At 46.9% G+C, this 14,991-nt stretch overlaps 1 protein-coding gene across 3 annotated transcripts in view; it reads right to left on the bottom strand.

Annotated features, from left to right (window-relative positions):
- The window catches only part of LOC119977973 (E3 ubiquitin-protein ligase MGRN1-like), a 240,884-nt gene that overhangs the window by 106,623 nt on the left and 119,270 nt on the right, over window positions 1–14,991 (bottom strand). For all 3 annotated transcript variants that reach the window (XM_038819223.1, XM_038819221.1, XM_038819222.1), the window contains exon 7: window positions 9,581–9,624. In XM_038819223.1, the coding sequence (XP_038675151.1) occupies window positions 9,581–9,624 (44 nt within the window). The remainder of the gene's footprint in view (window positions 1–9,580; window positions 9,625–14,991) is intronic.

Below are 14,991 nucleotides of genomic sequence, written 5' to 3'. Positions count from 1 at the left end.
CATAAAAGTCCCTGAAGACCCCATTAATGTCTACCCCCCTCCGCACCACATTTCCTCCCCGATCCTTAACTCCACCAATCTCCCTAGCCGCATCCCACTTACGAAGCTGGTGTGCCAGCATCCTGCTCGCCTTCTCCCCATACTCATACACCGCACCCTGTGCCTTTCTCCATTGAGCCTCCGCCTTTCTAGTGGTCAACAAGTCGAACTCAGCCTGGAGGCTGTGCCACTCCCTTAGCAATCCCTCCTCCGGGGCCTCCGCGTACCTCCTGTCCACCCTCACCATCTCCCCCATCAATCTCTCCCTCTCGCTCTGCTCCCCTCTCTCCCTATGGGCCCGAATGGAGATCAACTCCCCCCGAACCACCGTCTTCAGCGCCTCCCAGACCGTCCCCACTCGGACCTCCCCATTATCGTTGGCCTCTAGATACCTCTCGATACATCCTCGAACCCGCCCCCTCACATCCTCGTCCGCCAGCAGCCCCACCTCCAAGCGCCACAACGGGCGCTGGTCCCTCTCCTCTCCCCCAGCTCGAGGTCCACCCAATGCGGGGCATGGTCAGAAATGGCTATCGCCAAATACTCAGCATCTACTAACCTCGCAATCAGCGCCCTACTCATAACGAAAAAATCGATCCGGGAATAGGCCTTATGCACATGGGAGAAGTATGAAAATTCCCTGGCCCTCGGCCTCACGAACCTCCATGGATCCACCCCTCCCATCTGGTCCATAAACCCCCTCAGCACCTTAGCTGCCGCAGGCCTCCTACCCGTCCCGGAACTGGATCGATCCAGTGGTGGATCCAGCACTGTTAAAATCCCCCCCCATTATCAGGCCCCCGCCTCCAAATCTGGAATCCGGCCCAACATGCGCCGCATGAAACCCAGATCATCCCAATTCGGGGTGTATACATTGACCAGCACCACCCGCTCCCCTTGTAGCTTGCCACTCACCATCACGTACCTCCCGCCGCTGTCTGCCACCACACTCGATGTCTCAAACGACACCCTCTTCCCCACCAGGATCTCCACCCCCCCCCCCCCCCTTTTGAATCCAGCCCTGAATGAAACACTTGGCCCACCCACCCTTTCCTCAACCTAACCTGATCCGCCACCTTCAGGTGCGTCTCCTGAAGCATGGCCAGATCCTCCTTCAGCCCCCTCAGGCACGCGAACACGCGGGACCGTTTGACCGGCCCATTCAGTCCCCTAACATTCCAGGTGATCAGCAGGATCGGAGGGCCACCTACCCCCCCTCCCCCGTCGACTAGCCATCACCCTTCCGTAATCCACCATGTGCCAACGGCACCCCCGCTCAGCCCGTTCCCCACAGCGACAGACCCCCATCCCGACCCCCTCTACCCGCTCCAGCACCTTGGCCATTCCAGCAGCAACACCGGTTACCCCCCCCCCCCCCCCCCCCCCTCAAGCTAGGGCCCCCCCTAGCTGCGTAACTCCTTCCATTGTACTTCCGTAAGTCAGCCGACTCCTGCTGACCCCGGCTGCTCCCGCCACCCCAATGGCCCTCCCCAGTATCACACAACTATTCCCCCAATGTCGACCCCGCCCCCTGCTTCTCCAGCGCGGGAGAAAAGCCCGCGCCTCCATCCCAAGCCCCGCCCCCCGACCCAAAACGCGCGAAGACAGGCACATGACTCAACAGGGCCGCGAACCCCACCCAAACTCTCAACCAGTGAAATAATAAAATAAAAATAAAAAACACCCAAGTAAACAGATAACAGTCCCGAAAAGCAGAAAAGAAAAAGCAGAACAGCAAAAAACATCGTCCAATAGAACCGATAAAGCGAAAGGATATCAAGGAGGACAAAGCCTCCGGGCTGTGTACAACGTTCCCCAGCCCCCAGTCCTCAGTTGAAGTCCAGCTTCTCTGCCTGGACAAAAGTCCAGGCCTCCTCCAGGGAGTCAAAATAAAGTTGGTGGTCTTTATAAGTGACCCACAGGCATGCCGGCTGTAACAGGCCAAACTTGACCCCCTTCTTGTGGAGCACTGCCTTCGCCCGGTTAAACTCAGCCCTTCTCTGCGCCACCTCCGCACTCCAGTCCTGGTAGATCCTGATCTCCGTATTCTCCCACTTGCTACTCCTCTCCCTCTTCGCCCAACGAAGCACACACTCACGGTCGACCAAGCGTTGAAAGCGGACCAGCACCGCCCTGGGCGGCTCGATCGGCCTGGGCTTCCGCAGCAGCACCCAATGGGCACCCTCCAGCTCCAGAGGTCCCCGGACTGACCCCGCACCTATCAACGAGTTCAGCATCAGGACCACGTAGGCCCCCAAATCCGAACCTTCCTGCCCCTCCAGGAGGTCCAAAATCCACAGGTTCTTCCGGCGGGAGCGGTTCTCCATCTCCTCCATCCTTGCCAACCATTTCTTGTGAAGCACCTCGTGCGACTCCACCTTCACGAGTTCGTCCTCATTCTCCGAAGCCTTCTGCTGCAACTCCCGAATCTCCGCAGCCTGAGCCGTATGAGTCGCCCCGAGCCTGTCCAGCGATGCCTTAAACGGCTCCAGGATCTCAGCTTTTAATTCCTGGAAGGAGCGCAGCAGCAGCTCCTGCTGCTCCCACGCCTACTGCTGCCACGCTGCTGGTTCCCCGCCCGCCGCCATCTTGTCCTTTCTGCCTCGCACCTTCTTCTGCTGTAAAGTCGATTTTCTGGTTGCTCCACTTCTAGTCCAGCCCATCCACCGGCCGCCAAGCACAGAGACTGCGTTCCCACCTGGGGAAAGGTCGAATCAGCGCCGTTGCGGGCCCGAAAAGAGCCCGAAAGTCCAAAAATAGCGGGAGCTACCGAACGTGCTGCTTAGCACTCCATCGCCGCAACTGGATGTCTGCCAGGTTTGTAAATTTAAACACAATTAAGTTCACTAATAATAATAACTAGATTTAAATATGCAGGTTAACTATTATCCAATTCCTAATCCCACCACTTAAACTCGTCCTACCCTCTATGTATATACACACACAGAAACACACACAAGACAGGCAAACACAGCAGGGAGAAGAGGGGGTACAAAATAAGTAAAAGTGAAAAGATGAGTCTTTGTTTTATATGGTTGCTTCTAGCAGACCTTCCTTGAAGGCTTTCAGCTCGAGATTTCGGTTTCCAGTCTGTAATGGTTTTCACCAGAGATTCATTCAGGTCTCTGCAGTTTCAGAAATACAGCAAGCAGCTTTTCTGGAACAAGAGAGCAGATCCTTTTCTCTTGACTGTCCAGGTCTCCAATTCTGCTTTCCTCTGGAAATCATCCCACTCAAGTAGGACCCAATCACCATCTGTTACATGGTAGAATACAGCCCTTTAGCCAATTCACTGGCCACCAACCAACCAATCGAACTGAATCCCACCCCGTTTCGTGGGTGCCAAAAGTCTGAGTTTCGCTTCTCGAAAACTAGCACCAGATACTATCTTGAAACGTTTTGAAATCCTCATTCTCTCTGTTAAACATTAAGCATCATGGCTCAAAATGATAACGGCAAAAAGAACCAGAGGAAGCACGGGAATCACCAGGAAGAACCCTTGCATACCTCTCTCCCTAAAAGGGAAGAAACATCAGAGCACGGATGTTTCATTATGAGGTATGGAAGACAAAAATCACAAACACCAATCCAACCCTATTATATAAATTATCTTCCTCGTCTCTACATGCAACTAGACAGCCCCTAAGCCCCTGACAAAGTATCCACAATCACATTGTCCTTTCCGGGATGTGTACAATATCATATAACTGTAAAAATAGTAAACTCCAATGTAATAACCTTGCGTTCCGGGTTTTAAACTTTTCTATAAACATAAGCGAATTATGGTCCGTATAAACTAAGTATTGTTTATTGTCATGCCGGACATATACTTGAAAATGCTAAAGGACTAGCAACAACGCTACAGCTTCTTTTTCAATGATGGAATACTTTCTTTGGCACAGATTTAGGGTTTTTTTCAAAAATATCTAATGGATGCTAAATTTCTGCATTGTTGTCTTGTAGTAGCACTGCCCCTATGCCAGGTCACTGACATCAGTGGCCATTTTAAATGGTCTGGAAAAATCTGAGGCAGATAACACCAGTTTGCTTAAGATGGCCCTCAACCTCTCAAACACCGCTTGGCAGTCTGCAGACCACAATATTTCCACTTGCTTCCCCAGCACATTTGTCAACAGTGGCACTATAGTAGTGAAGTTTGGTATAAATTTCCAGTAGCCTCAATTCCAGGAACCTCAATTCCCCATTTTGTTTTGGGAACAGGAAGTCCGTCAATGCCCTTACTTTGGCCATTCTGGGAACCACTTGCCCCTGTCCCACCACATGGCCTAAATATGCGACCTTGGCAAACTAGCTTTTCGCCCAACTGATTACTAGCCTGGTCAACTCCAGTTGCTTGAATAGCACCTCCATTTGTTCTTTCCACTGTACCCCTACTACATAGAATACAGAACATACAGAGCAGAAGTGGGCCATTTGGCCCATCAAGACTGCACCGACCCACTTAAGCCCTCACTTCCATCCTGTAACCCAATAACCTCTCCTAATCTTTTTGTTCACTAAGGGCAATTTATCATAACCAATCCACCTAACCTGCACGTCTTTGGACTGTGGGAGGAAACCGGAGCACCCGGAGGAAACCCACGCAAACACGGGGAGAACGTGCAGACTCCGCACAGACAGTGACCCAGCAGGGAATCGAACCTGGGACCCTGGCGCTGTGAAGCCACAGTGCTATCCACTTGTGCTACCGTGCTGCCCATCATTCAAGTAGACCACCCAGTTCGGCACTCAAGCCATTTCTTGGGACACAAGCCGTTAGAATGTTGCTGGTGCAATTTTAAGTCCAAGCAGCAGTACCCTGCATTGAAACAACTCTTGGGGCATTAGAAAAGCAAATATCTCCCTCGCACTGAGTTGACAGGAAGGAGACACTATATATTCTATCAATGCAGTCCTCCAATCTTGGAATTGGATATGAATCTGTTTTGGTGATGGCATTCATTTTCCAGTAATCTAAGCAGAAATGCGTGGCTGCATCCACCTAAGGCACGAATACTACCAGTGAGAGAAAAGCAAATTACTGCTGATGCTGGAATCTGAAACGAAAGGGAAAATGCTGGAAAATCTCAGCGAGTCTGGCAGCATCTGTAGGGAGAGAAAAGAGCTAACGTTTCGAGTCTGATGACTCTTTGTCAAAGCTAACAGACAGAGAAAGTGGGAAATATTTATACTGTGGAGTGAGAATGAAAGATGAGTCATAGCCACAGAAACCCAGGGAAATCGGGTGCTAATGGCCACAGATACAAAGAGGAAAGAGTGTTAATGGCAGTCCCCAGAGAGGACAAAAGATGTGAAAGGTCAAACAGCAGGGAAACTAACATCAGAGGATGAACTGTAGGTGTGGGGGAGGGGAAGGGGGAAGCAAAGAGGAGAAAGGTGCAGGAAAGGTGGATAAGATTGGGGGGGGGGGGGGGGGGGGAATTAAATGTATATTAAGAAAGATAGAAATGGTAAAAGACAGTTAAAATGAAATGAAAACAAATGGGTCGAGGTGGGGCTGATCATCTAAAGTTGTTGAATTCGATGTTCAGGCCAGAAGGCTGTAGCGTGCCTAACCGGAAGATGAGACGTTGTTTCTCCAGTTTGCGTTGCGCTTCACTGGAACATTGCAGCAGGCCAAGAACAGACATACCGAGCTCCAATTACTCCTGGAGTATCGGCTTTCATGTCTTCAGCCGATATGGGTGTTGCATTATTGGCTCAGAGTTTCCAATGTCTATATTGTGACTAGTTAACAGAGTGCACCCTGCTGTCTCCCTACAAGTTTGCCTATATTTTTTCAGTATCCTTATTAGATCTTTCAGCTGTCTTTCTTCCAAATAGGCGAACTGGGCCTCTAATTGTCCTAATATGTCTATATTTGTAAATCGCCCTACTGGGGGGTGGGGGCATTCTGTGTACTGTTTATCTCTTCTCCTGTCTCATTCTTCCCATTAGTCTTCTTCCACTTCTTGTACCATCTGACACACTTCTCCCTGTCCATTCTCCTCCCTAAAATCATATTTCTTTATGGCACAATCAGTTCTTCTTCATACAGTCTGGAATACTGATTAAGTAAGTTACCTTACACACCCTCCTTACCACCATGGCAATAGGCCCTAATCATGATTTTGAGAGTTTGATGATATCGCTCCAAAGCTCCCCGAGTTTGTGGATGATAAGCGGTTGATTTTAACTGTTTGATACCCAAACTGCAAACTATGTCCTAGAAAATCTTAGACATGAGGTTGAAACCCTGGTCAGATTGTACTTCGTTTGAAAAGCTATGTCAATTTTTCCGCTACCTTAGCTGTAATGGTTCTTAAAGGTATAGCTTCCAGAAAATGAGTAATCATATCCACGACTAAGAATGTACTGATGCCCTGCCTTTGTTTTAGGCAACGGTCCTACGCAATCTACTAATACCCGGCTAAATGGTTCTTCAAACTCTGATATGGGTATTAACGGTGCGGGTTTAATCACATGCTGTGGTTTACCTATAATCTGACAGATATGACAGGGTCGACAGGACTGCATTACATCTTTGTGCAGTCCTGGCAAGGAAAAATGTTTGTCGACTGAAGCCCGAGTTTTCCGAATTTCCACATGTCCTTCATTGGTATCTCATGCGCTACCCGCAGTACTTCCCTACGATGTTTGGGCTGTACCGCTATCTGATGAACAACAATCTATTCCTCGTCCCCAGGTCTATGAGGATGTCTCCACTCCTTCATCAGAACTCAGTTCTTAATGTAATTGCACTCTGGAACCCCCTCAGCTTCAACTTCTGAAAGAGTTGACTGTGTTAGTCTATGTGTCTCTGGATCTGCTTCCTGGGACCCAATTAAGGAAGTCCTACCAAACATTTAAATCAGAATTACCGTTATTCTCAAGAATAGTTTTGGCTACTCTACCATCAGATTGCGGCATGATTTTAATCTTCGGTATTGAACTTTGTTTAGTCATTGCCCTGGTCACCACACATGATGGAAAAATATCAGGAATTTGTTCCTGTAACCATTCTGTCTCTTTTATCTTCCCTCAGACTCTCTGTAATCATGCGTGAAGCTACAACCTTCACCGCTGCCAAATCATTCCCCAAAAGTAAGCCTACTCCATCCACTGGTAACTTCTTAACCACTCCGATAACTACTGGACCTGACTAAATCACACACCAATTGCACTTTATACAATGGAACTGGGATATAACCTCCGCTTATCTCATTCACGAATACCTGAGTTTTCATTTAACTTTCTGATGGGAAAACCAAACCTTTCTCCAGTAAGAGAGCTTGCATAGCACCTGTGTCCCTTAAAATAGTTATGGGTTTGGCTACATCAGTTGATGAAAATGGGCTGATCGTCCCCTTACACAAAACCCTGTACATCTCCCAAGTTCAGTTTAAGCTACAGTCTGTCCTGTTGTATTCTCCACTTTTATTTGCTTTTCACTACCCCATTTCCTATCGTTTTCAAAATTATGGAGGCGATGAAACAAAGGACTAAATTAATGGATCAGCTCATAATCGTCAGCCATAATTTATGCTGTTGTCATCCTTTGATCTTCAACATGGGTTCTCATCATAGAGGGTAAGAAATTCTTAAATTCCTCTTAAGAGAATGACCTCTCTCGGAGCCTCGTAAGTAGTTTAAACTCTAAGTGCTCGTACCCATCTATCAAAATTGTTCTGCTTAACCCTTTCAAATTCAGCATACGTCTGCCCTGCTGTCTCCTTAAATTTTTGCCCATATGTCTTGGGAACCAATTCATGTGCACCCAGAATAGCCTTTTTTTACCTCATCATAATTCTATTGCTATTTTCTCAAATGCTCCAAAAAGGTTTTGTACATCCTTCTTGTCAAACTTTGGGAGGGTCTGTATCAATTTAAACATGGCGCCACTGGATCCCTTTTAGCAGTCGGCAGCTCCCTATTAATTTCCAGTGCCTTAAGCTGGAACTCTCTCTCTTTTGCTTTTTTTTCCTGTCTCTCTAATTCCAACCTCCTCATTCCAATTTCCATTTGAAAAGCTTCTTTTGGCTGCATCTCAATTTCTTTTTATTTTTGCTGCAACACTGATTGTTTCATTTGTAATTGGATTTTAGCTAATTCTACTGATGGTTACCCTGACCCAGACCGTGTTTTTGTATTTCTTTCATAAATGCTGAATAATCACTTCAGTTATCTCTACCTTCCTGGCTTTAGCTGATACCGCTATTTTTAATTCACCTGCCAATTCGACTAACTTGCCTTTACAAAGCCCTTTCAAATAAACCAAAGACAAGTTGCATCCCTGAAAAAAGCCCTTGGCAGTTTCCACAGCCATCCTGTTATATCACTACAAACCTGGCGTCTCTTTTTTAATTTAACCCAAACGTCACAGTCAACCGTTCCAAAGATCACGGGTCTGAGTCCCCAAATTATGTTATGACCCCAAAATCTAAAATTGTGCAAATTAATGAAAGCTACCATGAATGACACGCCTCCTTTAGGGTGAAAAAATACTGTTTATTGTGTTATGCTCCCCTGGGCTAGCGTGCGGCCCACTTGACCAAGGGTCACAACACTATTGAAATTAATTCATATTTCTTAGAAAAACACCCAAAGTCTTTGGCCCTTGGCTGCCCATTAACTGCAGTCACCAGGTTTGTAAATTTAAACATAATTAAGTTAAGTTTAAATTTATTAATAACAATAATTGTAATTAAATATACAGCAAATTCAACGGGTGACTATTATCCAATTCCTAAACCCATCCCATTTAAACTCATCCCACCCTCTATACACATGCACACAGTGGGGTAAAATAATAAGTAAAAGGTGGGAAAGCATCCCACTCAGATAGAACCCAATCACTATCTGTTATTGGGTGTTGGGGCCGGTTTAGCTCATTTAGCTAGACAGTTGGTTTGTGTTGCAGAGCAAGGCCAGCAACGTGGGTTCAATTCCTGTACTGGCTGAGGTTATTCGTTAAGGCCCCACCTTCTCAACCTTGCCCCTCGCCGAAGTTGTGGTGATCCTCAGGTTAAATCACCACCAGTCAGCTATCCCCCTCAGAGGAGGGATGCCATAGACCAGCCTATGGTCATCTGGGACTATGGCGACTTTACCTTATTGTTACCGGCAGAATACAGCATTTTGGCCAATTCATTGGCCACCAGCCAAACAATCGAACCCAGTTCCACCCCATCTCTCAGGTGCCACAAAGTCTGATTTCTGCTGCTCAAAAACTAGCTCCACGATACTATGTTGCAACTTTTTGAATTCCTCATTGTCTCTGCGGCTCGACTTAACGATACATGTCCATTAAGCACGCATGGATCAAAATGATAATGGCAAACAAAAATAAAGGGGAAATATGGGAATCATCAGGGAGGACCCTTATAATATGCAATGCTTCAGGTAGAATTTCTTGGAATAAATATAACTTGAAACCTTCTAAATATGAAATCAGTTCTTGATCCACTTGATGGAATTATTACGAATACAGTAAATTCAGACTGACTGGGTCGATGTTGAATACACTGCCATTATTACTTACTTTTTCCATTGCAGCCAAAAGAATATGCGCATGCCCAGAGTATTCTGAAATAGAAAATTAAATCACATTTATTGCGATGTTCACTGAATTATAACAAGTAGCAATTTTAAAATTTGCAAAAAAGCATTTCCTTTTTAGGAGTGTTAATCCAAAATTTATCAATTAAACTAATTTATATTTAATTCTTTTTGAAGTCAATCCAATCACAATTATGTTTGCAAACTAAATCTAAAGTCAGTTTCACTAGTGAAATGAATATAGAATATATTTGGGAAGACTATCAGCTGTAATTTAAAATCAGTAAATCTTGAATTCATTCAGACATCTCGAAACATGGCATTTGAAAAAATCTCTACTTTTTTGTCAGTTTTCTGCCCTCATCGCCTTTCCTGATCGATTTAACGTTCATGCAAGAAAATAAGCAACAATTGTCCGTAAGCACTTTTATCACAGCCAAGTGTAATACAACCCATCAAACTCTACATGCACAATTCCAGCAGAGGACAGTGCATGGAAATGTACTGGAACACCGCAGCTAGGATCAACTAAATCAGCATTGACAAATGACCTTAGACTCTCCAAGTTTGCATAGCTCAGCTATTTGTTGCATTAAGTAGATGATGTTGGCCCAGAATTATTGAAAATGAAATGAAATCAAAATCGCTTATTGTCACGAGTAAGCTTCAAATGAAGTTACTGTGAAAAGCCCCTAGTCGCCACATTCCGGCGCCTGTTTGGGGATTATTGCACATGAGTTTAAATTTAAAGTTCAGCATTTACTTTCATCAAGATATAGTGAAGATACTTCTTATTTACAAGATGGGATAGAACATTTGAAATATTTGTTACTCTGTTTATTTGATAAGGGGGGAATGAAGGAAGAGGTGGGGCGGACGAGGGAGGAGATGGGCGGACGAGGGAGGAGATGGGCGGACGAGGGAGGAGATGGGTGGGCGAGGGAGGAGATGGGGGGGCGAGGGAGGAGATGGGGGGGCGAGGGAGGAGATGGGGGCGAGGGAGGAGACGGGGGCGAGGGAGGAGACGGGGGCGAGGGTGGAGACGGGGGCGAGGGAGGAGACGGGGGCGAGGGAGGAGACGGGGGCGAGGGAGGAGACGGGGGCGAGGGAGGAGACGGGGCGAGGGAAGAGATGATGGGAGGGAAGATGGGGGGGGGGCGAGGGAAGAGATGGGGGGGCGGAAGGGCACATGGGAGAGCGGGGGGCGGGAGGGAGAGTGTCCGCACAAATAACGTCATCTCGGATTACTTTTCTCTCCACCGTGGGACTAGACAGGACATCCTATACCCTCCTGCTGTTTGCACTCACGATTGAGCAATTGGCCATCGCGTTAAGAAATTCGGGGGTATGGAAAGGAATAGTGCAGGGGGGGAGGTCTAGAAGATAGGGTGTCCTTATTTGCCGATGACTTGTTATTATATGTGTCGGAACAGAGTGTGTCAATAGGGGGAATACTGGAGTTGCTTTGGTTGTTTGCGTCTTTCTCGGGGTCCAAATTAAATCTAGAGAAGAGTGAATACTTTGTGGTGCCTCAGCCGGAGGTGGGGGCAGGGGTGGGGAGGGCTGCCATTCCCTCGGGCAGAGACTCGCTTAGATACCTGGGGGCGCAGGTTGCTCAGGATTGGGGGGAGAGGGAGGGGGGGTCTCCATCGGTACAACATTTCTAGTTAGGTGGGGGGAGGGAAAGCTGATCTGGCAAGGTGGGATGGTCTCCCTCTGTCATTGGCGAGTCAGGTACAGGCGGTTAAAATGAACGTGTTGCCGCGATTTCTGGCTTATTTTCCAATGCCTGCCAATTTTGCTAACAAAGGCATTTTTTAGAGAGATTGAAGGGGTAATGACCTCGTTTATATGGGGAGGGAAGGTGGCCAGAGTTAGAAAGGTGCTACTACAGAGAGGAAGGCAGGCAGGGGGTTTGGGTGTTCCAAACCTGATGTATTATTACTGGGCGGTAAATGTGGAGAGGTACAGAGCTGGGTCAGAGGGGTTGACTCCCCGTGGGTCACAATGGAGGAGAGTTTGTGTAGGGAGTCGGTATTGAAGGTGCCAGCAAATCGCCGCTCCCGACGGCCCTGGGGAAATACTCAAGGAGTCCGGTAGTAATTGCTTTGTTGAGAATTTGGAGGTAATTTCGCCCCACTTAGGGTTGGGGGCAGGGTCAAGGGAAATGACGATTCGGGGGAACCATAGATTTGAGCCAGGGAAGAGGGATGGAAATTTTCAGAGGTGGGAGGAAAAAGGAATTACAACACTAAAAGATTTGTTTCTTGGGGTCGGTTTGCAGGAGTGAAGGAGCTGGGTGCGAAGTATGGGCTGGAGAAGGGAGAAATATTTAGATACATGCAGGTTCGAGACTTTGCCAGAAAGGAGGTGATCTCTAAAGTGGTGCACAGAAACTGGAGCCAGGCCCTCGGGAAGCCATATTCGGGGTGTCGGACCTGCCAAGGTTGGAAACGGGTGTGGAGGCAGATGATGTAGCCTTCGCCTCATTGATCGCACATAGGCGGATCCTGTTAGGATGGAGATCAACCTCTCGCCCTGTGCCCTGGCGTGGCAGGGGTCCTGCTGGAATTCTTAACGCTTGAAAAGGTCAAATTTGATCTAAGGGGAAGGATGGAAGGGTTCTACAATTCATGGGCGTTATTCATTATGCACTTTCGAGAATTGGACTACATCGAACATTAGGGGGTTGGGAGGAGGGGGACTGTATGTGTTAATGGTGACTATGGGCGATTCCCGATTACTTTTTGTTATTTGTTTATGTGGCCTAAGTGGCCGAGTGGCCTAATTCTGCTCCTCATGTCTTAGGGTCTTATGGGGGGGTGGGAGGGAAGATTGGGAGGCAGGGACGGTAGATGGGAGAGAAGGTAGATGGGGGCAAACAAGGGCCATATGGTACTCATGCTGACGTTCAGCACAAACAACCCAGCTAGTCCTACACTCTAGCCCCTTAGAATTCCTTGCAATGAAAATGGAGGAGTAAAATGGTTTGTAATCTTTGAATTATTACCTGAGCTATATGCAAATTGGTGTATGGATTAGGGAGGTGAATATGTAGTTGAAGTGGTGTTGGTAAGAGGTTACATTTCATGGGGCACTGGCACCGTTATTGGGACAGGAAGGAACAGTGCTGTTGGGAATTGGCCTTCTAGAGGAAAGGATAAAAAGCACAGTTACAGGGACTTTAAACAAGTAAATGGAGTGAAGGCTCAAGTGGAAGAAGTAGTATGAATAAAAGTTTGAAAATTAATGAAAGGGAAGAAAACAAACTAACTTTAGGCGCTTCATGCACAATAGATTAATTTGCTGACAAGTTTTGTACTGATTCATTTACAAATGTGCTGTAGCACGGTGGCCTAGTGGTTAGCACAACCGCCTCGCGGCGCTGAGGTCCCAGGTTCGATCCCGGCTCTGGGTCACTGTCCGTGTGGAGTTTGCATATTCTCCCCGTGTCTGCGTGGGTTTCACCCCCACAACCCAAAAATGTGCAGAGTAGGTGGATTGGCTACGCTAAATTGCCCCTTAATTGGAAAAAATAATTGGGTAATCTAAATTTAAAAAATAAAAATAAAAATAAAATTTAAAAAAAATTTTAAATTAAAAAAAACAAAAAAAAAAACAAATGTGCTGTTTTAAGGATCGGATTGAGCTGTTGAGGACAAAACATGGAATTTATTGGACTGGATTTTCCTGATCCTGGCAACACCCCATGTCAGAAGCATTTCCGGGTCCTGATCCCGGTAGAGATTAGAATGCACCGATCAATTGAAAGTATTTTGCAGGAGGCACCGATTAGAGTCACCTCCCGATATCCGATCATTTACTTGCGGTGGTGTGAGGATTAAGTGGGAACTGGAAGTGACAAGACCCACTGAAGTGTCCTCGTCAGTTTTCAAAGTGGATGCAGGAAGAGACATGCAGTATTGTGGGTGCCATGAGAGTCTGGCCTGTCAGGACAGCCCTAAGATTCATTTGCATCTCGTCGGTGGTTATGACAGGGGTGGTGCGAGCTAGCCACCATATTTTGTTTCCTGAGAATGGCAGGAACAAGCCAGACAGGAAAACAAAGGAGGCATGGTTGGAAGTCACTGGAGAGGTCAACAGCCGCAGTGTTGCGAGCAAGCCTCCCTGTATCAGCCTCCCCGAACAGGCGCCAGAATGTGGCGACTAGGGGCTTTTCACAGTAACTTCATTTGAAGCCTACTTGTGACAATAGGCGATTTTAGAGGCTGGTTTAGCACACTGGGCTAAATTGCTGTCTTTTAAAGCAGACCAAGGCAAGCCAGCAGCACGGTTCAATTCCCGTACCAGCCTCCCCGGACAGGCGCCGGAATGTGGTGACTAGGGGCTTTTCACAGTAACTTCATTTGAAGCCTACTTGTAACAATAAGCAATTTTCATTTTTTTCAAGACTTGGTGTGTTCTGGCAAGGTGAACCCAAAACACTGTCAAAGCACTGAACATCTTAGAAACAGCTCACCTCTGAGGAGGACCTCAAGACATACCGTGATTAGGTACACCGAGGAGATTACTGCCCATTGCCATCTCTCAGTGATCGGAACAATGTAAACTTGGAACGATGGTAATGTAAACATTGGGCAAGTGCAAGAACAGGAGCATCACCTCAAATAATGGATCAGGATCGGCAAACGGGAAGGTTGAATGGAAGAAGCACACAATGCAGTGACAAGTCATTCAGAACATGGAGTGGCCAGCCTGACAATCCCGCAAGGATCTGTGATGGGACCTCAATTATTCACTGTATTCATTAATGACTCAGACAATGGGATAGAAAGCCACATATCCAAGTTTGCCAGTGGCACAAAAAATGGCAGCAGTTTTTGCTGTGTCTCTGGAATATATATAAAATTACAGCACTACCGACAGACCAAGTGGGCAAAACTATGACAAATAGATTTCAATGTAGACAAATGTGAGGTCATCCACTTTGGCTAAAAATAAAATAAGAGAGCAATTTCAAAGTGGTGGAAAGCTAGAGACAATGGAAAATGAATTGAAATTCCAGATACATAGATCATTAGAATGTTGTGATCACCTATCGGGCCTACTTTTGAGCCCAATTAAAATTGGATATCCTAAATCAAACAAAAAATGGACACTTTAAATTAAAGTACGGTCACCTCCAGCATATGGCCTGCTAGGAATTCAGACATGGTCGAGCTTGAATATACAAACTCAGACAGGCTGCCTGGGCATGTCTGGACCTGCCCTGTCAATCATCTATCAAGAGACCATCGCACCCTATAGATATGCACTGGTCTATTGTCCACAGCCTAGATTAAGCTAGACTCTCGGGCACTCAAAGAGTTTCTGCTTACCTTGTATGGGAACAGGTTATGTGCAGACCACACCACCAGGGCGGGCTCAGGTGTC

Source organism: Scyliorhinus canicula, chromosome 15, assembly GCF_902713615.1.
Source record: "Scyliorhinus canicula chromosome 15, sScyCan1.1, whole genome shotgun sequence".
Taxonomy (NCBI): domain Eukaryota; kingdom Metazoa; phylum Chordata; class Chondrichthyes; order Carcharhiniformes; family Scyliorhinidae; genus Scyliorhinus; species Scyliorhinus canicula.
This window is presented reverse-complemented; position numbering and strand designations above follow the sequence as displayed.